This window comes from Protopterus annectens, chromosome 1.part2 (genome assembly GCF_019279795.1).
Source record: "Protopterus annectens isolate FY-2018-M chromosome 1.part2, PAN1.0, whole genome shotgun sequence".
NCBI classification, from domain to species: domain Eukaryota; kingdom Metazoa; phylum Chordata; order Ceratodontiformes; family Protopteridae; genus Protopterus; species Protopterus annectens.
This window is the reverse complement of record NC_056727.1, coordinates 926,804,175-926,828,926: the sequence shown is the minus strand read 5'-3', so window position 1 is coordinate 926,828,926 and position 24,752 is coordinate 926,804,175. Positions and strand designations below refer to the sequence as shown.

General features: G+C 41.1%; 1 protein-coding gene across 1 annotated transcript in view; it reads right to left on the bottom strand.

Annotated features, from left to right (window-relative positions):
* The window catches only part of LOC122792423 (CSC1-like protein 1), a 740,103-nt gene that overhangs the window by 453,832 nt on the left and 261,519 nt on the right, over positions 1-24,752 (bottom strand). The window contains exon 5 of the mRNA XM_044060212.1: positions 14,226-14,349. Coding sequence (XP_043916147.1) covers positions 14,226-14,349 — 124 coding nt within the window. The remainder of the gene's footprint in view (positions 1-14,225; positions 14,350-24,752) is intronic.

The following is a 24,752-nucleotide window of genomic DNA, read 5'->3' as shown; positions in this document are numbered from 1 at the left end:
CTAGGAACAGCAGACTCAACAAATCAAGTTTTGTCAATGAAGATAGTTGTCTTGCACTAAAAGTGAATTGCATCAGCAGTGATTAAAGACATGTAGCACAGCAAAATGTTCAGTGCCTAGATTTAAAAGAAACAAAATACCATACACAGACAAGAACATGAAATATTGGACCAAGAGAAGATGATACAACAATAAACACTCATAATACTTGAATAAAGCAGCATTTTGCACTCCAGTGAACAATTATTGTATTACATCCTGCTTGACAACTGCCTTATTCCATCTCATTTTATGGACCACTCACTTTTAGCTACTACTGCTGCTGTCCTTTGATTTCACTGCAAGCAAACATCTGGCATTGACCATTTCTTTTCTTTCATTGGTTCATATTAGGCTAATGACCACCACGGTGTTTATAAGTCTAGGCATGCAATTCAACTAGGTTTTGACCCAGAGTAACTTAGATGCCTATAGCTAAAGCATTATGTGAGGCGGTACATGTTAGCTTGAGGATTAATTTACTTACTGTTGGGCTCTGTCCATCAGAGACATGGGGGAAAGACCAGGGGTGAATATGTGATATCATGCAATGATCAAGGTTTTGTCTGGTTCATGGATGAACTCTGCTTCACGTGGATGAGGACCTTATTCCACAGTCCAGGAATCCTTTGAGATATAGGTCTGTCTGCTCAGGATATTCTACTTAAGTTGCAGACAAACTTCAAGACCTTGGATCTATTATTTCTGATGCTGTTTGTTTTGCAGCTGTGCAATAGATCTATCAGAGCCCCATCTGAAGATGCCTTATATACCAGGCAAAGACAGCCTCACAGTAACCTGTAGAAGACTGAGTACAGAGATAGGGCCTTAAGGTGATCTGTGTAGGACAGGGTATTCATACCCTATAGTGTCCCGATGAGGACCCTTTGAGGTCATTCCAACTGTTAGGTACATGCCAAAGGGGGCACTGTACTTAATGGGTTTAACAAGTGCCGTGCACAGTGGTACTATAACTTCCTTGGACCTTGATGCCATACCCTTAATAAGTTGGGTGACATAGAAGGATTGTGTTACTATCTAGGCTACATGTTTGTTGAAGACCAGATTGTCTACATATGTTCCTAAATCCCTGACTACTGGGTCAACTCTTAAGGGTGTTTTATCAATGGACTAATTAGCTTGGGTGAACAATTTCCCAAATGGCACTATAATGCATTTCTTTGTATTGAATTTTAATCCATGGCTTTGGCATCAGTCATTTGTTTGTGTTAGACCATCTTGTCGTATGCTGGGGTTACGAAGGAATCCATCACAGCACCTAACTTACAGTCACCTGTGAACTTGTTGTGCCAGAAGCCTTTGATATTAGCCTTGACACCTGAAAAGTAGACACTAAACAGGAGTAGGCTCAACACGGAGCCCTGGAGTACTCTCTTGATGACCAGCCTCCTGGTGGAGGTACTCTTACCGATCCAGACTTTTTGGGTCCTATCTGTGAACCAGCCAGGATCCAGTCAAGTTATGCAGGGATTTATACACAGTTCTAATAGTTTGTCAATAATACTCCAGTGGTGTATTGTATCAAACACCTTTGCCAGGTCAGTGTAGGCAGTATGCACCATATTCCCCCTCATACATAGCCTTGGTGACCCTCTCAAAGATGTCTACTAGGCTGAGTAGGCAAGCTCTTATGGAAAAGCCAAACTGGAACAAATCCAAAGTCTGTAGGTTGCCAGTGTCCTTTTTTCCACATTCCTCTGCTTTATACAAATTTTCATAACATTTCTGAAATAGCTCTTTTATACCTCTCTACAGGATCTCTGGTTATTTTTCTTACTGTAGACACTGCTAAGTTTAGCAACAATCCTTTCTACTTTCTGTTGCCTAAGTCACTGAGCTAAAAGTTTGTGTGCTCCAGCAATACCATGAAAAAACAAATGGTTAACAGCAATCTTTCTAAGCTCATGTATATTATCCAAATATTCCTTTACTTTTTCTTTGCAATCTGTATTTCAGCCTCTTCTCGTTCTGTGAGATCCCCCTAATTATGCAGTAATTTAACCATTGTCAGCTCTTCTAAATAATTCTTGTTACTTAACTACTGAAGAAACTTCTATCTTCCCTAATAATAATTCACACTACCCATTCCCCAAACTCCTCTATTTTTAACAGCTAGGTGTGGAAGCACCAGTGACTCATTTGTACTTATTTATCCTGCATTTTTATCTTAGTTGTTATTGGCACATGATCTAAAATAGTTAAATGCACATGTTCCTGAAGAATTTAATTTCATCTGGTTTAGTCTAGATTATGTAAAAGTAAAAGAAAACACTTAATTTCTACATATATTATAATCAGTGCACTTTTGCATTCCATCCATCTGCCCAATAGTCCAAGATTGCAACCTATTGACTTGAATGTGCTTTTGTCCACCCTTTCTTCTGTTTATACATTGTAAAGTCTACATTTCTTAAAACTAAAAACAGAAATAAGCACCAGTTTACTTTACTATCTTTATTACATACAGTCACTGAAAATACTATATCACATGTAATTTATAACATAAAATGTTTTATACAAATATGGTTAAGAGCAAAATATGTTTTACTTACATTTTACCCTCTTTCTCCATTTTTACCTTTTAGTGCCCTTCCAAACATTGATGATATGAAGTGGTACATATGCCTGTTAGTTCCGCAACAGGTTTGAAGTCAGCAAAACTCAAATTTTTCTCAGCCACTTTTTCTTGTAAAGCCATATTTCACAAATGTGACTGATGATTTATAGTCACACATGTATTCATTAATGTCAGTGTTGCTGGTCTTTTTCCTGTTCAACTTCATCTCCCGACCCCAGGCTCTGATTCAAGTACAAGGGAATCCAACTTTTCTAGTCAACTCCTGTGCTTTTTTCTGTCTGTCAAGTATTTGTCAATGAAAGCTTTTCCAGTGTTCTAAAGGAAAAGTCTCACTATGAGCCTTACCATCAAAAAATGAGAAGCAGAGTCCCCTTCTATTTGATGGCTCACTCCTTGCTGGACAAACTTTTGAATTTCCCACTTAGCCTGTTCTGCATCAAAAAATATTTTGATCCTCCAGAAAAACATTCTGAAGACAGCTGGATACATCAGCTTGTATCTCACACTTGCCTCTCAACATTCCTTGACTGCTTGGATAAGATGCATAGATTCACACAGGTTTTTCTGTACCTGTGTGAATCTATGCATCTGTTATTTTTAATATTTCCTGTGACTGAAACTCTGGTGTTTATCATAAATAGATATTCAGTATTTTCATGCCGTTTTATTATTTAGTATTAAATATATTTAAACTTTTCATTGTGGCTGGTCTTTTTAGGAAATATTTAACCTTTGAGAGTACTTATTATTTGATGACACTGTGGCCGCTCCTGAAAATCTTGTTGCATTGGTCAAACACTACCATTTGTATTAGTATTAATTTTACTCAGTATTATTGGTACCCTTGTAAGAGCCTCAAAGTAGCTGGCTGGTGGCAGTGAATCTACCTTGTAAGTCTGGGCGGGGGGGCGCAGAGTTAGTAAATCTGTGCCAATCTTTCCCAGGTGTGTTTTTGTGTGTGTGTGTGTGTGTGTGTGTGTGTGTGTGTGAAAATCAAATCTCAAAGTGCATGTGTGTGTGTGTGTGTGTGTGTGTGTGTGTGTGTGTGTGTGTGTGTGTGTGTGTGTGTGTGTGTGAGCTACTTGCAGCAGGGACACAATGCACTGGTTTCCCAGAGGGGGTGGTAGAGGACTTGGCTTGGAACAGTCAGCTGAAAATAAAATAAGAAAAGGATGAAATTAGATGGTCACTAATCATCATAATGAGAAATTGCTGGCATGAATCTTAATGGAAGAGAAGGACAAACCTTGTCCAACTCAGTAAGAAGAGTATTGAAGAGACACTTAAAATTAGGCTCGTTCACCTGCAAAAAATTCTTTGTTAAAAAAAAAAATCTCTTCCATTTTTCCGTCTAGCTTTAAAACTTTGACATATTGTTCTTGGAACTTGTTGACAAAGTTGAGACAGCCCAGCTGAAGAATGAAGAGAGTTGAAGAGCTGATGAAGAGAGTGACCAGCTGATTGAGGAGATCTTGATATAATCAGAGAGGAAGCAGAGGAGGGAGAGGTAAAGGAGACTTCTATGGGGCCTCAGCCAGACTCCGGGTATAGTGGGTACCAGTGTTGCGAGCCATGCTATCAAACATTCTTGGCCTCTTTGTCTGTACTTTAATAGTAAGAGGCAGAGGAGGAAAGGCAGAGAAAGAGGCACATGAAGGTTTTTCCACAGAAGTCCCACTGACCATCCACAGATCCACTTTCCAGATGAAATGAAACTGTGCAATACTGCTTAGCTGGTGGGTGATGTGAGTAGTTTACAGATCTGACATCTGGAGTTCCCCATGACATCGTCAATGTTTGATGAACTTGAAGATCCAGTTTTTTCCTGTGGGATCCATGATTTGTCTGACACATCGTGCTAAGGAGTCTGCTGCTGTCAGTGTGCTCCTTGAAGCTTAGTTTAGTAGCAGCTTAGGCGCAGCTCCATAAATCATAATAGCATTGCTTATATGCATATGTGGATTCCCCATATGTGTTCCCCTTGTTGTTGTTGGAAGTGACACTGTCATTTAAGGCCACAGAACCTAGACCTGGAAGAAACTTGATAAAACAAATTAATGCACTAACATGACCTAACATGTTGATCATCCTTCATGTTGATATGTAGATACTGTAGCCACTTGTCCCATATCCACTTTCCATTTAGATGAGCTCAGAAAGCAATGTCGAGGCATTCGTCGTTAAAATGACTGACGCCTCCTCTGGCGGGTCTGAGTCCTCCTTGTTTAGTGACATTCCTGAGCCCACCAAAAAAAATTCTTTTGAAGGCAAGGTATTATTTGAATGACAGTGTCCAAGAAAGCACATGGAGGAGAGAGGGTACTAGACTTTATTTCGTCACAGAATACTCCAGAGCATCTTAGGCATCTGCTATGACATGTCAGATTGCTGCCAAGGGTCTTCCTTTTCTTGAGCCAGAAAACTTAGCCTGAGATCTAAAGAGTTACCAGCTTCCTGAGAGAAATTAAGGAGTGTGTAGTGATCTTGCCCTCAAGAGGTTGAATGTAAGAACGACATCTTGAAGAGAGATAAATCAAATTGGTCTCCGTGTTTTCCCCCTTCTGGTACGGTCTCCACGAACAGGAAAAAATCCTAAGCCTCTGGCTTAGAATCTGGCTGGCTGCCCCTCCTATCTGGAGGACTGGCTGAATGGCCCCTATTTTTCTTTGTGGAGGAGGACGGAGGGAGCCCCTTTGGCAGAAGGGGCATTGTGTTGAAATAAAATAAATGCATTAATTTGTGTGAAATAAATCTGTAACCGTGTTGTTAAATTAAATCCAACACCCATTTGAAAAGAGTAATTACTCCCCAATTTTCGAAAAGAGACAGTAGAATCTACTGGCAGCTGAAAAGAATTCACTGGCAGCTTCTTCTCTGGGCTGGACCCTCCCCTAAAGTGAGTCTGGGCAGGTGAACTCAGAAGTCCTGGCAGGTGAACGAAGAACCTTAGGCCCCTAAGAACTACACACCTCCTGCTCTGGGAATCGCCTAGATTAAGCAGGATATGTCCACCCTTAGCAGGCCAATTTCACTGGGAGCAAGCTGCAATGCAAACTTTAAAAATTTGCATAGAAGACTTAGCTTTCTCCTCCATTTTCTTTAAACTGCTTACAGGCGGTCCTCCAACACACATCCACACATCAGACTGTATCGAATCAAACAACACATCATTATCAACATGCTCATTCTGATCCCTCAAACATGCTCAGCTAAAAGAAACGAAGAAAGTAGCAACCACATGCTCAAGGAAGAGCCTGTACAGCATCAAAACCATTGCAAGAATGCTTACAGCATCTTGTTCACACATCAAGAATGCTTACCCACTCTCTTTACACTCAATACCCCATCCAAAAGCATCCACCTTAGATTTCATTTCAATTGTGAACCTTAGATTTCACTAGAAAGGATGAAACTGAATTCAATGCTCTCATGGCTGGAAGTGGAAGAAGTCATGGCTTTTCCCACCTATATATACCTCCTTGCTCGCACCTTTCTGAACAGTGGGAACAGTTAAGTGAACCAGATTTAACCCAGAAGCTCTTGACAGAAATAGTTTCTGGGTCGCCTAGGACTCTTAAATAAATACTTATGAGCAGGAGAAGCCAGGGGAGGGCCTCCTCTCTGCATCCTCCCCTCCACCATTCAACACAGGAGGAATAGCTAAGGGCCTATGCTGGGCAAGAGAGTGTAATCCTGGCCTTCCAGAGTAAAAGTGCTCCCCTGCCCTCATGAGTCTCCTCATGAAGAAAAGAAGTCTGAAAAAGAGAAAAGAGGGAAGAGGAGAAGCTCATCCACATCAGGAATCATCCACATCAGATAAGTAGATAACTGGGATACTTCTGCAAGTCTTCCAAAGAAGCCTCTGAGAACTGAAACACGTTCCCATCAAACTCTTCCTCCACCCTCCCCTAGGCCAGGCATCATATAGAACCCCAATCTCTAATCATAGTAATCAAATCTTCAAAGCATGTTTTTGAAAAGCAGAACCCTAAATGCTCCCCACCCCCCTACTGAGAAGCTGAAGTTAGACAAAGAAAAAGAAGTTTTGAAAGCAGAAGGAGAGGGGCTCAACTACCTTGGAAGAGAGGGGAAGAACAGTTACCTGAGAAGCCCCCTCAGCTGGGCCTACTTCCTGAGTAGCCACATCCTGTAAACAGTAAGTTTCTGCCTGAGACTCCCATGGAACTCCTGCAAAAATATCTGGCTCCACTGAGCCTTCTAAAGAACCGACGATGTGGTAATCCCCAAGTGTATCTGTTTAGAAATCACTTTTTTCAATCCATCTTTAAATACATCCGCAAGACATCCGAAAAAAAAAGGCAAATGTTCAAAAACCAACTCGGGTACTTTCTGACTCCTGTTTCTCGGAAATATTTTCGAAATATTTCTAACACGCCAAACTGCTTGCTTCTGCTGCTTCTGCATCGAAAAAGCGGATAATATGGCGGTCGTCGACGCCATTAGTACCCGCATTAGTACGCTCAGCCGCGCGCGCGCCCTGACCCTACGCCAGCCATACTCTGTATTCGGGCCGGCGACTGGGCTGGAGACTATACCCAATAGTAAGGACTGCAGCAATGGAAAACGAAGAACATCTCTATATCTGTGTCAGTGGGGAGTCTTACTGGGGGCCTGGATAGGGAGTGGGAAACTCAGCCCCCAGACTGTCTCTCTTCTCTGTGTGCTCTTAAGGGGAAAGTGTGCTTGGTGCAGAGAGTTGCATTTGGAAATACTGTGTGTATCTATTTTGGATCCAAGTGAATGTTCCTCACTGGTGTCAGTGCTCAGGATTCAGGCTCTCATGTCTCCATGGAGACAATCTGATGAAGAACAATAAAAACAGAACCCTTATTTCTTTCAATGGCTAGGAGATAATATTTTCTGAAAGCATTCAAGTGTCTTCCCAATCTGGGAAAATAATAAAGATAAGACAAAACCAGACAGCACTTAGTAGAAGCACAACTGTACCACGCATCTTGGCATAAATAATTAGAGATGTAACATAATCTTAAATGGATATGACAAGAAAGAAATCTTTAAAACATCAACCTGACAACCATTAGTGTATGCATGTAACACAAAAGTTGGAACCAGGCACTTAAAGCAGTTACACACAAAAGGTGGAAATCATAACTTTTTAACATAAAGGCACGTTCTATACGATCTTTAAATGCAAATGGTCACAGACGTAAGCAAAAAAGAAAGAGTAGCAAACTATGGTAAAAATGTAGAGTGCAAAAAGCTATGCTAAAGGAGATACATTTGGAAACAACTGAACATGTGAATTTGATAAAGAAAGGTTTTCAGGAAGGTTAATCAGCAGAATACCTGGGACAAAGGAAAAGAGGAGTACTTCTATTAATTGCAAGAGGACCTCCAATAATTATAGAAGAGGATAAAAAAGAAAATAATGGTATAGATCTAAAGGGCTACTGGCAAGGGAGGAGGATTACACTGGTATGTGTTTATATTCCACCTAAAACTGCTTTAATGGAGTTTAAAAAATTCTCGGAGAAATAATCAGCTTTCAGCAGGGAATATTACTTACAGGTGGGGATTTGATTTGCAGCAGTGAATATGTATCTGGGGGACACAGAAGGGAAAATATAACAAAACAGGGTAGATTTATGAAGAAATTTATGAAAATATTTGGCATGGAAGATGTGAATTCAGTAGTAGGAGCTCAGAGTGTATTTACATATTCCCCAAGATACAAAAACTGGTCTAGACTAGAAAGAGCATAGCATATTTAATTGACAGTTTTGATAAACATCCAGTAACTATTTCAGATCATGTGCCAATAATAGCCAAAATAAGGCAGAGTAATGAAATAAAAATGAAACACTTGTACTTTCCCACCTATCCATTGAAGAGAGGAATTTCAGGAATGGGTAGCAGAAAGTATTCGGGAGTTATTACAGAAGATAGAAATTTCTTCTGAAAATATAGCTAGGAAGTGGGAAAAAATTAAAGTGGAGTTTAAAAAAGGGGAGAATAAAAGAAAGAAACATAGTTAAGAAGTAACAAGAATTATTTAGAGGGACTGACAAATATTAAAGTATTGCAGAACAGGGGGAATTTCAGAGAACAAGAGGAGGAACAATTGTAAAATGTTAAACTGAAAATAAGGGATTACCTCAATAATATGCTTGAGTTTAGAAATACTGCTGTTAAGCAACTATTTTTTTGATAACTCCAGAGCACAAAAACTTTTAGTACAGCGACTCAGCCAACAGAAAGTAGAGAGGGTTGTCTCTAAGCTTGGAGAGCCTATAACAAGGAAGATAACAGATCCTGTATAGGTACTAGAAACATCTGGAAAATTTTATGAAGGTCTGTATAAAGGAAAAAAATATGGAAATCAAGAAAAGGTACAAGTGGAAATGTTTATGGAAGAATTAAATATGCCAAGGTTAGAGGTTGATGAGGCTCAATTACTAAGAGTTAGTATAGGAGGAGACGAGACACAAAATGGTGATGTATAACCAATCCACATGAAAATTCCCAGGAATAGATGGTATTCCTGTGGAAGTCTGGAAGCTAGGAGGGAAAACTGATAAAAATCTGGAAGGTCTTTGTTTAACAGTATTTTAAGAGGAGGAGAACCAACATCCTGGAAGAAAGTGGTGGTGGCTATAATTCCTAAAGAGGATAAAGACCCATAAGAACCACCTTCATACAGGCACATTTCAATCCTAAACTATGATTATAAAGTGTTTATGTCTATAATGGCTAAAATAATGGCAAAGGTCATGTTAAAATTGATTTAAGGGACACAAAATTAATGCAGCTAAAGCAAAGACAATAGCTTTAAAATCAGCGGTCTCCAACCTTTTTTGCACCAAGTACCAGTTTCATGTAAGACAATTTTCCATGAACCAGCCATAGCGCATGCATAAAAATAAAGCATAATAAATACAACTCACGATAACACAATCAATGGGAGACCTGAGCTTGTTTCCCTGCAATGAGATGGTCCCATCTAGGGGTGATGGGAGCCGATGACACCCGAAGTGTGTTCCTTATATCCAGTCTTCTCTAATTTCATTTTGGTTGCTGTCATTGCAGAAAACCCTGCTTCACAAAGATCAGATGTTGTAAATGGAAACAGGGTTTTCAGTGCTTATTCTAGAAACTTTCTAAGTTTATAACAGCAATATTTAAAATCTGTCCCTATTATTTACGGCTTTGTCCAGACTTACAGGTATGGTCGAGAGGTACACAAACCTAATGGAAACCTTTTTCTGAATCTAGTAACTTTCCAAGGCTAGAAGAACAATATTTAAAACTGTCCCCATTTTGGTGTCTTTGTTTCCCCATTAATTTTGGCTTTGTCCACATTTCTTGTGTTAAGAGGCTGAGAGGTATGCTGCGTGCACCTGGATGAGACCTAAAAGGCACTAGCAACTAGCACCTACAATGATACTAAAACAACACATTAACAAGTTTATCTGATGTCTCAAGTTCTAAAGTATCCCATCTCCGGTTGTTTCAGTGAGAGATGTAAGAAGTAATGAAACAAAAGCTTCCACACACAAAAATTTTGAATAGTCTGCTGGCATACCTGTCAGTTAACAACTTCCAACCACATTTAAAGCTTACTTACCTGGACCAGCAAGAGTCAGAGCTGGAAGAACAGCTACTAGGTTCCTCTTCGAAGTGAGCAGACTGGAGAAGGTGCAGCAGCTGTGCATCCTCCAGGACATTTTTGTATTGTCGCTTGCAGAACCAGTCAATAGCACATTTTCTGCCATTCAAGACTTTTATCAGTTTTACCATATTGCAGTCAGACAAAAACTATTTCCAGTGCGAAACTGGACAAATTGTGGTGCTTGTCACTGGCTCCCCTTTGCCTCAGTAGCTGTTAGTTGACTGGGTTGTTTACCGCAATGCTGACTGCCTGTAATTGCGGTTTACAAACCAATCAAAATTTGTGTAGCGGAGCCACCACTGTTTGATGTGAAATAGTGGGCAATTTCAGTGTTAAATGCAGAGCGTTCCACATGATCAGGAGCACTTAGCTTTGCATTATATCAACTTTGTAAGTTTATAAGAGCAATACTTAAAATTTGTCTGGGGCTTTGTTCCCCTATTATTTTTGGCTTTCTCCAGATTTCTTGTGCCCAGAGGTTGAGAGTTATGGCTTCTGTCCAGATTTATTGTGCGAGAGGTTGAGAGGTATGGTTGAGAGATATGCAAACCTCATGCTGCTGCTGTCAGAGATCACTCTCACTCTTCACTCCCTCTCTCTCGCGCACACATGTGCACATGCGCAAGCACAGTCACACATGCACACACTCTGTTCTGCTTTCATGTATGCATTCACTCACACATGCAGACATAAACACAGTTTTTTCTGTTTCATTTACTTTTATTTTACACTTGCTATACAGCAAAAGTGCTGCTTAGCGAATGTAAAATAATGGCTCTATCGATCTCACTGCTCACTCTCTCATACACACATACACCAGTCATCTGCTTTCATGCACGCTTTCACACAAATTCATTCTGCTTTCATGCACGCATACACACACACACACACACACACACACACACACACACACACACACACACACACACACACACACACACACAATCACATGTTTGTTTCACTCCCTTCTGTGCTGCCTGGTAACAAATGATCCATAGCCCAGTGGTTGGTGACCACTGCTGTAAATTATGTACTCACACACAAATTAGTTCAGCAGTATCCAGATTTATAAGGGCATGATAAAATGAAGTAGTTATGAGTATGGATTAAAAAGGATTCTGGTGTGACACTAAGGATATGTTGGAAGAGATGAAAAAGATAATACAAAAACTGAGAAATTGGAAGCCCTGGTTTATGCATATGGATAGCTAGAGACAAGTACTTAAAACTTTTATGCTCTTTAGTTTTATACATAGGTCAGGCATATTTTTATTAACCAGAGCAGACATTGCACACAGTAATGATGAAGGATTTTATCTGTGAGGGTTTCTCTGAGAGGGGAAGATCAACTGGGACAATCTGATTCTTCAAATAGAACAAGGAGGTCTGGGATTGTCTGATCTGAAGGGGTACTTCAGAGCTACACATTTTAGGTTCCTATACCTAGCTCAAGCAGAAACCTATAATTCAAAGCAGAAAGGGATGATGAAGAAACGGAGGAAGCTCAAGAAACAAGGAGAAACCAGGAATTTGGATGCAGACCCTTAAGGAGAATAACAATAACCATACAGAATATTATATTTATAAAGTAGCAGAAGTATTCTAAGAACTAAGCCAATGCGGGAATGGAGAAAGGAGATTCTGCCAATAGGGATGACTGCAATCAGGAATAGAGACAATAGGCAAGAAGGGTCTGGAATTTATTGGAGAAAACTAGCAAAGGAGCTAAGGTACTGGGAGCAAACAATTAGGGAAAAGTAAAAGAATGGGAAGAAGCCAAGAATTCATTTGGATTGTAGGTCAGAAACTGCCTTCCCTGTCGATGACTGATATCAGAATATAGGCAAAGAGAAAGAAATAGGGGGCTCCTGAACAAAATGCCAGTGCTGGTAGAGTTTTTAGCAGAACAGAAGCTGCTGTTACAAAAAGAATACTTAGTAGAACATATAAAATACTGGATGATAACTGTAAGAATCAGAGGATGTTAGAAAAGATTGGGAAGAGAGACTGGATATGCAATTCACAAAGAAACAATGGGGATATAATATATGTATGTCTCCCAAATGTACAACGAAGTCCAGAAGACATAGGATCTTTGCTTGGAGGTGTTTATATTTGTATTGTTATACCTCAAGTAGACTCCAATGAATTTTTCCTCAGATAGATAGCAAATGTTGGAGTTGTGATGGGGAAGAAAAAGGTAATTAGGAACATATTATCTGGGAGTGTAATGATTTGGCAGACTTTAAAAATTCCCTGCATGACTACTCTATCAGAAATACTGGGTGAGCAAACTGGTATGATTAAGGAAATGATTTTTTGAGCAATGACACAGAGTCAGAATTGCCTACACTTAGTAATGCCTTGCTGAGTCTAATTATGGTGGCTGCCAAAAAAACAATTACTAAGAAATGGGAATCCAAGTCTAAATAAACTGTACTAGTAGTAGTAAATACAGTAACAGATAAAACAACATGAAATGGGATCTTTTGAAAAGGGTAGGATCAAACTACATAGAAAGAATGGAAATCATAGTAACACATGCAGATGAGGAATGTGGTTTAAAAGAAGGCAGAATTTGAATAATCTATGCAATGTTTGACTGACAGTGATTGGATAGATTATAAGTGATATACAATGTTTGCAACTAAAATTATGTTAATATGGTTTGTTTTCATTTATATAAATGTATAATTGCCTATATCATAAGTGATAACTTAATAAAGATGTTTCTTATTTAATAGAAAAGGTAGCTAAGATTAGATACTATAACGGAGCATGAGTAAAAGGAGAACTATAAATCTGAAAACTATACTCAGAGTTTGACTTGGCAAAAAATAGCTGTTGGAAAGCTTGTCTTACCATTTTATATATTAGTATTTTTTTGTTTATTCTGAGTTTTTGTACCAATTACTTATTTTAATGAGCAGTAATATTTCAACTGGTTGTGTGTTAATGGGTACAATATTTTATGAGGGTCATCAGTCTGAGTTCAGAAAGAACTAAAGTGTTTAAAAGATTGTGTTAAAATTTATATTCTAAAGTGTTTAAAAGATTGTGTTAAAATTTATATTAAGTTTTTAAATTTGAGCTTTCACACTAATTTATTTTACTGAACAGTAACATTTAATTGGTTGTGCAGTTACAAATGGAATATTCTTATCTGGGTCACCAATGAAAAGTGGCACCTGTCAAGTGGGCTTAATTAGTTAAACAAGTTCAATGTAAGCAACTAAAACACTTTTCATAGACTGCTATAAGGTGCAATACAAAGGGCATCTACTCTGCATTGCAGTAGGCAAAAATAACTATGTCCTTCAATGGAAGCACAGCAATATGTCCTAGGTGTTAGATGGGGAAAAAAAAGCCACCAGATGCCGGCCATTTTCTTATGGAATCAGTGGTCATGATATTCCATCCCAAGGCTCACCAGCAGGCAGCCCAAGAGCTGTATTACACATACAATTATTACATGAAACACATATTTGATAAGTAAGAATTACTATTTTGCTTATGTTAAAAAAAAACAAAAAAAACAAAAAAAACCCCCAACTCGGGCTCCAAAATAGATACTATTTTTTAAGCTACTCATGCTGCACTAAGGACCAGATATGTGAATGCCTACACTCCATGTACACTGTTCTGAGTGAACAGACAGCACAAGCGTAACTCACACCTTCTTCCTCTTAATTTTTATTTTTCCTACTGATTTTCTTGCAGCCTTACATACTGAAGGGGCTTCATGAAGGTTACCACAAAGTGTAGACTACATATGCACTTAGTGTAATCTTTATGAGTGACCAGAAAGCACAAAAATGTGGTAAGGATGTTCCTGAAAACAGATTGTGTACACTTAGTGTAGGCATTAATGAATCTATCCGTAAGTCTTAAATAAATGCATAGTAAATGGAAAAATGAAATGAAATGATTCCTTACCTCTTCACATCCTTTAACATTACAACAGCAAAACTGGCCACATGGTTTGGGGTTAATCAGTTCACGTTTCCCAAACTTCTCAAGCCGACGAGTGTAATATGCAAGACTTTTTTCAGCTTTTTTTCTAAGTGAAAGAATATTTGTTAAAGTTGACACCCCAGATTCAGGTTTAAGGTCACAGCAAACATACTGTCTATGCTTCCTTAGTTATGACACAGCATCTTGACAAAACATGGCACAGCACTAATAACAGCAATGAAAAATTAAAGGGTTGTTTTATTTTTCACTAACCTCACAAGTTATAAACACACACACTAACAGTATCTTCTCATGATGGTAGACTCATTTCAGTTCTTCTATCACAGACCTGCAGGACAGTATTTACTAATTTAATAAAATAAGCCAGTAATCAAGCTACTCTGCTTTTATGACCATATCCAAAGTAGTATATGATCTATTTTTCACATTAATTGTTTCCCCACACTAAGACACACACAAGTGCAAAATAGTTAATATGCAACTATGGATACATGGAAAATAGTTATTTCCATGATAATTCTTTCTATGGCTTTGAATATGAAACTATTGAGACTTGTGGATCTGTAGTTTGCGCTGTAGACACCCCACCCTTGTGCAGTGCGGTGATGTTTGCTGTTCACCATTCATGAGGCACAAATCATGTTTGAAGGCTGCAGTTAAACAGTGACTCCATATGGTCTGATAGGTCATGCTTTGTGCTATTTAGGAGACCACCTGCAATACTCTCGGGGCCCACTGAATCAGTGTACCTAGCTTTAGAGAAAGTATTGAGGACTGTTCCCCACTGATAGTAAGAGTTATATTTGATGTTATTTCCAGAGGGGGTGGCTGAGGGGGGGGGGGGGTGAGAGATAAATTTACAGCTGAATTTGTCTGCCAGTAGGTTTTTGCTATATCTTCTGGCTCAGTATAGGTGGCTCTGAACACAATTCTGTTTTGCCTCTGAGGTTGCGGACATAGGTGAAGCACGCCTTGGAGTTGCCCTTGACTTGGGAGGCTAAACTCACCACAAATTTGGCTTTGGTATACTTTATTTGTCCTCCAAGTTGTTTGTTTAGTTTAAATAGAGTGCTTTATCTTGCTAAGTGATACATCTCCTAATTTTTTCCATGTTTTTCTTCCTTCTGTTACACAGCCTATTTATGATGCAATTACACCAAGGTGGCTTTTTTTTTTAAGTTAGTTCTGTACTTATTCCTGGTGGGTACAATTTTATTTTATTTATTTTTATTTTACATTTATTTTACATTTGTTAACCGGGCTAGTCTAACTGGATATATTTCCATTTTCAGTAGAGGCCTGGGGAGAAAAGCTCCACATGAAGAAAAAGCAATTTCATAATACAAAACCAGTCAAGAATAGAATACGATGTCTGGCTCAAAAATAAAATTCTACATAGAAGTTTTATAAATTCATAACCTATGGAGAAACAAAGGTTAATAAAAACATTTAGAAGATGAAAGAGGAAAGGAAAAGAGAAAGACATTCATAGTAAATGTAAGAGTAAGGGCAGTAGAAAGAAAGTCTTGATAATTTAATATGCAAACAGCATTATTAAGAGAGAGTAATAGGGAAGAAAAAAAGGAGTAATAGAACGAAAAAACCTAATTAGGCATAGGTAGAGTCCCACTAAAAAAGTAAGAAGGAAAATGAGGAGAGGAGTAGTGAGAGAGAGAAGTAGGTGTGGTAACCATAGTTTTAATCTGGGTTAAAGCAAGAGCATAACCAGTGTTTTTTAAGGTGTGTTTTAAGTTTTTGTTTAAAGAGAACTGAGGATGGAATGGAAGTTAGTTCGGTTGGAAGATGATTCCAATATTTACCAATTGTATTGGAGAAAAGGGAGTCACCAGCAGAGTTATTAGTTTTAGTTAAGGTTACTAGAAGTTTGTTGGAGGAGCGAAGAGAAGTAAGGTTGGTGTAAGGGGTAAGCAGGTTAGAAAGTATAGGTGTTTTGTTAGGATTATAGAAAATCCTGTGTGCAAATGTAAGTTGAGAAAGAAATAACGTATTTCTTAGTTCAAGCCAGTGAAGTTGCTGTAGGTTCAGGCAGTGGTGAGTTCTATATGGATTTCCAGTAACAAATCTAGCTATACTATGATAAGTGTTAGCTAGCTTAGAAAGATTGTTTTTCTTTAGGTTAGTGTAGATAGGTGAAGCATAGAGAAGAGTGGAAATAAGATGAGAGTGGGCTAGTGAAGCTTTGGCAGTAGGAGTTAAGAACATTTTGATTCTGTAGAAGGAGCCCAACTTTCTGTTTACTTTTTTAATAGTATTATTAATGTGACTATCAAAGGTAAGGCTGTTATCGATTGTAACCCCTAATAACTTGGTGGTAGAGTCAGGTGAAATGAGGGTGCCATCACTGGAAGAGATAGAAAATTCTAGCGGGGGAGACCTAGTAGTGGGCTTAAAGAGAAGGAGTTTGGTTTTTTTAGCATTCAAGAGTAGACAACGTTTTAAGAACCATGCTTCTACTGTGTGAAATACATTTTGTGTAATTGTTTGTAACTCAGAGATGGTTTTAGCAGTGCAAATAAGTGTGGAATCATCAGCATATTGTATGCAGGTGGACTGGGGTATAGCTACTTGTAGGTCATTTATGAATAAAGAGAATAGAAGTGGTCCGAGAATAGAGCCTTGGGGGACACCGAGAGAGATAGGCAGTAGAGAGGAGAGTTTGTTATCCCAGAGGACTGCCTGTCTTCTGTTATTGAGGTAGGAAGCAAACCAATGGATAACCTTGGGTTCTAAGGAAATAGATTCCAGAATTTTTATGAGAAGGGGATGGTTAACCATATCAAAGGCTTTGGACAGGTCAATGAACAGAGCTGATGATAGAATGTTATTACGGTTTTTGTTGATGAAGTCAGTAAAGGATAGGAGTGCGGTGGTAGTACTATGAAATGGTCTAAAACCATGTTGGCAGTTAGTTAGAATACTGTGTTTAGTTAAGTGATTCATTAATTGATAGTGTATACACTTTTCCATGATTTTTGCTATTGGTGACAGGATTGCTATGGGCCTGTAGTTAGAGTATTCATTTGAGTTTCCGCCTTTATGTAAGGGGATGATATAAGAAATTTTCCAAATATCAGGGATAGTTTCTTCGTTAATAGTTCTGTTTATAAGAATGGATATAGGATAGGCTATTTCATTTGCTGCTTTTTGAAGGAATTCAGATGGAAGCTGGTCAGCAGAGGGGGTACCAGGTTTAAGTTTTTGGATACATTTTTGGATGAAGGTGGTAGAGATGGGTTGTAGTAAGAAGGTTGGTAGGTTAGAGGATGAGAGATCAGGGATGCTAGAGTTATCAAAGGAGAGGTGCGAGGCCAAAGAGTTAATAGTGTTGATAAAAAAGGAATTAAAGGTATTGGCAATTTCAGAGGCTGATATATTGTCTGAGTTAGTGGGGGGAGTTGTGGTTTGACCAGGGCGGATAAGTCTATTTAAGTTATTCCAGAATTTACAGGGGTTATTATGATTTACTTGCTGAAGATTACTATAATATTTTTTTTTGTCAGAGAGTATGTCTTTTTTGGTACTATTTCTCAAGAATCTAAAGGTCTGTTGATCTGAGGGAGATTTACTAGTTCTCCATTTGCTCCAGGATTTGTTTCTAAGTAGCAGTTTTTGTCTTGTTTCCTTAGTAAGCCAGGGAGCTGGTTTAGATTTAATTCGGATGGTGCGTTTTGGTGCATGATTATCAAGGATTGATAAGAATTTGTCATTAAAGTATTTAACGGCATCTTCAAGTGGGAGAGATTTTAGGGGGTTCCAATTGCAGGCATTAAGTTCGGCTTTAAATAGGAGAAGATTAAAATGTTTATTACTTCGTGTGATTCTAAAAATAGGGGTATTAGAGGTGATACTTTTTTGTCTTATAATGTATGTTAAGGCGTGGTCGCTAATATCATCAGGCAAAGTGCCAGCCTGATATGCTAGTTGAGGTTTGTTAATTAGGATCCAGTCCAATATACTTTCTTTATTGTTAGGTTTATTGATCCTAGTTGTGGTATTAATTGTCTGAGTAAAGCCATGAAGATTAAATAGAAGTTATGTTCTTACCATAACGTTCCATGTTAGTTGTCTTCTTCTCGCCTTCTTTCTTGCTGGATGGGTTCGGAGCCGACCTCGGCTCCGACTCGGCCACTCTAAAAGCTCGAGAGTTGGTTCCACCGGCTCGAGGCTCCCCCTATATCCCACAATGCTAGGCATGAGTTACCTCAGATCTCGTTTGTAAGCTAGGCCCAGCTTATAATAGCAATAGAATAATTATAAACAAAGTCCACCTCTATAAACCAGGGAGAAGAGAAGGGTGACCTACATCCTGATCCAGGAAAATATGCACAGCAGCATATACCTAAAGTAAAGAGGTGGTAGAAAGAGAGGTCACAATCAAACTCCTCTAGGTCTGTCCAGGCCAGGGGGAAGGAGGGTGGGACGCAAGAAAGAAGGCGAGAAGAAGACAACTAACATGGAACGTTATGGTAAGAACATAACTTCTATATGTTAAGTTGTCTATCTCGCCTTCATTCTTGCTGGATGGGACAGCGTCCCTAGCACCTTGTCCCGGTGGCCTAACGGAACAGACTCTTGAGAACAGTGGAACCAAAGTTAGCTCTATGCCTAGAAGCTAAATCCAACTTATAATGAGAAATGAAAGTGTGAGGAGTAGCCCAAGTAGCCGCTGCACAAATGGTGTCAATAGGCAGTCTGTCTTGGAAGGCTATAGAAGTAGCCAAAGCTCTGGTGGAATGGGCTTTAGGTTTGTTAGGCAGCTTTTGGTGTCTAATTTCATAAGCAAGGGAAATCAGAGATGTTAGCCATCTAGATAATGATACCTTTGAAACTGAAAGTCCCTTTCTGCCTTCTGCATAAGAGACAAACAGTTGGTCAGATTTTCTGAATTGTTTGGTTCTATCCAAATAGTACCTTAACTGACGATGAACATCTAGCCAATGCAATTTTTGTTCAGTCCTGTTAGAATATTCTGGAAAAAACACAGGGAGGTCAATGCTTTGATTCAGGTTAGACGAGGCTATCTTAGGTAAAAAAGACGGGTTGGTTCGTAAGATACCCTGTCCTTATGGAACAACAGATAAGGAGGTCGACAGCTGAGTGCATGAAGTTCTGAAACTCTTCTAGCTGAAGTAATAGCTACCAGAAAGAGTGTCTTCCATGATAGTAATTTTAAAGAACAGGAGGCTGCAGGTTCGAAAGGGGAAAGAATCAAAGAACTAAGAACTAAATTTAGGTCCCAAGGAGGAGGAGGATTTCTTATAGGAGGTCTGAGTAGAAAAACTCCCTTCAAAAGCTTTGCAAAGCTTGTGGGACATTATGGCAGAATCTGAAATGCCCACATGAAAGTTAGAAATAGCTGCCAATTGAACTTTAAGAGTAGAAGGAGATGAACCTGCATGGAAGAGTTCAGCTAGAAAATCAAGGACCATTTGGATGGAAGCAGTGAAAGGATCTATGTCCCTTCCTTGAGCCCAATAGGCGAAACGTTTCGACTTACTCAAATAAATCTTCGAGTGGAAGATTTATGGGAAGCTATCAAAATATCTCGAACAGAGTGAGATATTTGAGGAAGCCTGGCTAAGGTTGGAATAGGAGGAACCAAGCAGTGAGGTTCAGAGAGGGAAGGGAGCGATGAAACTGACCCGACTGATGGATCAAAATATCTGGAACTAGGTCCAGATGCCAAGGTTGCTCCAACAGAAAATGATGTAGAAAGGGGAACCAAACCTGTCGAGGCCAGTAAGGAGCAATGAGGATCAAGCAGGCCTTCTGAGCGATAGCTTTCTGTATCACTTGAGAGATTAGTGGGAAGGGAGGAAATGCATACAGAAGTCCCCGGGGCCAAACTTGGACTAGAGTGTCTCTGCTGGGTTGGCCTGGTAGTGGGAATAGGGTGAAATAATCTCTGCACTTGCTGTTTTGGGGAGTAGCAAAAAGATCGCAGCAAGGCTGACCCCACTTGAGAAAAATTTCTCTCACCACAGAGTCTTTCAGAGATCACTCGTGAGGCATGAGGATAGCTCTGCTCAACTTGTCCGCAATTTGATTGGACTTCCCGGGGATGTGCGTTGCTATCAGAAACCGCTGAGAAGAAATCACCCATTGCCACAGTCTGAGTGCTTCTCGACACAGGGGGTAGGACCTGGTTCCGCCTTGTTTGTTGATATACCACACTACAGACATATTGTCCGTCTGGATTGCTATCGTTCCCAAGGGAAGAGAGTCTTGAAGGGCTTGCAACGCTAAAAGCACTGCTCTCACCTCTAGAACATTTAAGTGCAAGTGGCATTCGTCTGGTTGCCATGTGCCCTGGACAGTTCTGCCCTGATAATGCCCCCCCCACCCGATCAGGGAGGCGTCCGTTGTCAAAGTAGCAACCGGAGGGGAAGGTACAAAAGGTCTTCCCAATAAGAGCTGAGGGGAAGACATCCACCACAGAAGATGATTTCTGCATGTTTGCGTGATCATAATGGTATGGGACATCGGAAGTTGCTGGTATGACCATTGTGTGAAGAGCATCCATTGAAGGATTCTCATGTGGAACCTGGCTAATGGAAGCAGAGGTATGGCAGCCGCCATAATCCCCAACACTTTCAGAACTAACCTGGCTTTGACTCTGTTGCTGCTGAAGAGGAGTGAGACCAGTTTGTGTATGTCTGCTATTCTCTGATGTGTTAGTCTACAGACATGTTGACTGTGTCTAGATTTGCGCCTATGAAGGTAATAGTACGACAAGGCGACAAAACAGAGCCTTCGCAATTTACTGAAATGCCTAACTTTTGACAAATGCGAAAGGTGTAGTCCCTGGCCATTAGGAGAAGATGCTTGGTGGGAGCTGTGAGGAGCCAGTCGTCCAAATATGGAAACACCTGGAATCCTTGACGTCTCAGGTGAGAAGCTACCACTGCCATGCATTTGGTAAACACCCGGGGGGCAGTGGTGAGACCAAAGGGCAGGGCCCTGAATTGAAAATGACTGGTTCCCAGCCTGAAGCGGAGGAATCTTCTGGAGCGTCTGTTCATTTTTATGTGATAGTACGCATCCTGAAGGTCTATAGAGCACATCCAGTTTCCCTTTCCCAAAAGGGGAAGGATGGACTACAGCGTGACCATCCAAAATCTTGTTTTCTTGACTGACTTGTTTCAAGATACTGAGATCCAAAATTGGTCTCCAGTCCCCTGTTTTCTTTGGAACTAAAAAGAACCTGGAGTAGATTCCGGATCCTTGCTGGTCTGCTGGAACTGGCTGAATTGCTCTTTTTGCAAGCAGCTTTGAAATTTCCAAAACTGCAAGATCCCTTTGAGCGGGTGGAACATCTGGAAGGGATTTTTGATTGGTTTGGAATGCGAAGAAGGGAATGGAATAGCCTTCGAAATGATGGACTGTACCCATTTGTCTTGAGTCAGGGATAGCCAGGCTTCTGGGTACAGTGACAATCTTCCCCCGACTGCCTCCGAAGGTGGGCAGTCGGGCAACACCTCAGGGATGCTGAAAAGGCTTATCAGAGAAGGCTTCTCGATTGCCCTGCCTCTGCGGACCCCCTGCCTCTAGGGCGGCGTCTACCATTGTTGTTCCCCTCTGCCTCTGGCGGGAACCGACTCTGTCGTCAGGCGAAGACCCTTGAGATTGTTTATGGAACCACATTTTCCCACTTTTCTGGCCTTTGGGGTAAGGCCTAGAAGGAGTAGAAAAACGGACTCCGACGGCAGAAAGAGTCTTGCCATCTGTCTCGCATCTAGTCAAGGTTTCTTTCACTTGAGGACCAAAGAGAGATGATCCATCAAACGGGGAATTAGTGAAAGATGTTTTAAAGGGGTCTGCAAAGTTGCATAGCCACATCCAGGCATGCCTGCGTAAGGCCACACCTGTCCCTGCGGCCCTGCTCGCTCCATCAGCCGCATAAGAAAGGAGGCGCATGGAGGAGTTAGCTATGGAGTTCAGGGTAGCCAGCTGGGTGTTCATCTTGTCTTGAAAACCTGCAGCCGTAGGATCCTTCAACATGTCACTCGCTTCTTTGATCAAGTCTCTTTGAAGACGAGTAAAATGGCATAGGTAGTTCAGCTTAACGCATAGCAAAGGTCGCTGACGAGAACATCCGCTTCCGCATACCTGTCCATAGACCTAGATTCTTTGTTAGGGGATGAACAGGCACTGAAGGATCAGCTAGTTCCTTCTTGGTGGCAGCAGCTACCACCATAGCATCCACAGAAACACCTTTTGTGAGAAATTGCTTGTCAGTTGGTGCTGTTATCAACTTGGAGGGTCCCCTGGGGTAGGGTCCACTGAATCAGGAGCCGCCCAAGCCTTCTTTGCAACCACCTGCATGAGGGATCAAGGGGGACACCCAGGAGGTGGAAGGGCGAGAGCCAAACGCCTCAAGATACACAGATTCATCCTCCGAAGGGTTAAGGGCTGGCCAATTTCCCTCTGTTTCAGGATCTCTAGAATGTCTGCGAAAGAGACATCTTCAGAAGGGGAACGTGGGGAACCCTCGGAATCCTCTAAATCTGTGTCAGAGGTGACAGACTCAGGTGAGTCTATGTGCTTCCTCTTACACTATCTTCCTAGGGGCTCCCCTGCCAATTCAGGAGAGGCCTCGAAGAGGATGAGATCCCCACAGGGGATTCTTGAGAGCTTGCTCTCTGCGGTCTGGGATGAGGGAGTGAGTCGACATAACCAAAGGCACCAAGTGGGAGGGAGGACGGAGCCGACTGTGGAGTCGAACAAGGTTCCAACACACTCCGCATGACCTCGAATGCACCCCGTCAGGCAGAGCCAGAGGTCCCGCTCGAAAAAGCTGAGAACCTCCTCGGCACCGACAGAGATGGCTCCGAGGCCGATGTCGGAGCCGAACTCACCAGGCAAGCACCGAGAGGGAGAGGGGGTCGGACAAGGGTCCGATGCCACTCACCCCTCGGAGCCGACGAGGAAGCCCGGCGCCGAGATTCTTCAAAGAAGAAATCGGAGCAGACGACGGAGCCAAGACAAATGTATCGGCTCGACACTACCACAGTCTCGGTCCCGAGGCGCCCGGCTCGAGCTCAAAGGAGTCGGAGGAGGAATATTTATTGGAACAAGTTGAGGCATCGACTGATGAGTCGGACTCTGGAGCATTTGGGCCAGCGCCTCGGACTTCAAAAGTCTACTCACTACCCTCTGGAGGTTGTGATCCGAGAGCCTCGATGACCTGGAGGAGTGAGATCTATGGCTCCGTTCAGACAGCAGGGGAGACACTGGAGCCGAATGAACGGAGCCAAGGGACGGTGACCTCGATCTCTTTCTAGATGTCAGCTCCGATGGTCTGATCGGAGCCGACCCAGAAATCTCTAATGCCTCGGCTCCGGCCGGGCCGAGAAACCACGGATACTGCAGTCAAGACTCATCGGCTCCAGCCAGAGCCGATGAAGCAGTAGGCTTGAAGCCTTAGGCCTCGACTCTGAAGCTGGAGTCGAGGTCTTAGAAGCCTTAGAAGGTTTCCCGATGACACAGAAAGGGAACCTTCAGGCTTAATTAAACCCCTCAAAATGAGTTTATTTTTCTCTCCTGCAGGACTCTAGGGCTGAAGCCGTGGCATACAGCACAAGAGTCCTGCAGGTGTAAAGGTCCCAGGCAATACACAAGAAGTGTGACCGTCTGTCAGAGACATTTTCTGACAGCACGAGTCACACTTCTTGAAGCCTGAGATCTTTGTATCCTTGGACATATTCAAGGAACCAAGTGTAATCACACACAGAAAACACACACACACAGATTACACTAATAGGGTTCAAAGGGAATTATTTAAACTAAAGGTAAGTTAAATAAGAACTCCCTAATTAAAACACATACACACCCTAAGGATAGGGAAGGAAGGGCCCGAAGGCCTTGGGAAAGAACTATAAGTTCTTTAGAAAAAAAAAAGGGGGCTGGATAAAAGGTAGAAGGGATAATAAGTCCACTACACTAAAGGGAAAGAAAAATACACAGAGCTAGCCTAAGTCTAAGAATTTAAACTAGTCTAACTTTCACTAACCTGGAGCCGGTAGAAAACACACCTCGATCACTGTAGCGGCAAACGAGATCTGGGATAACTCACGCCTAGCATTGTGGGATATAGGGGGAGCCTCGAGCCGGTGGAACCAACTCTCGAGCTTTTAGGTTAGTGTAGATAGGTGAAGCATAGAGAAGAGTGGAAATAAGATGAGAGTGGGCTAGGAGTTAAGAACATTTTGATTCTGTAGAAGGAGCCCAACTTAAGAACTACTGTGTGAAATACATTTTGTTTAATTGTTTGTAATTCAAAGATGGTTTTAGCAGTGCAAATAAGTGAATCATCAGCATTGTATGCAGGTGGACTGAGGGTATAGCTACTTGTAGGTCATCATTGAATAATAAAGAGAATAGAAGTGGTCCGAGAATAGAGCCTTGGAGGACACCGAGAGATAGGCAGTAGAGAGGAGAGTTTGTTATCCCAGAGGAAATAGATTC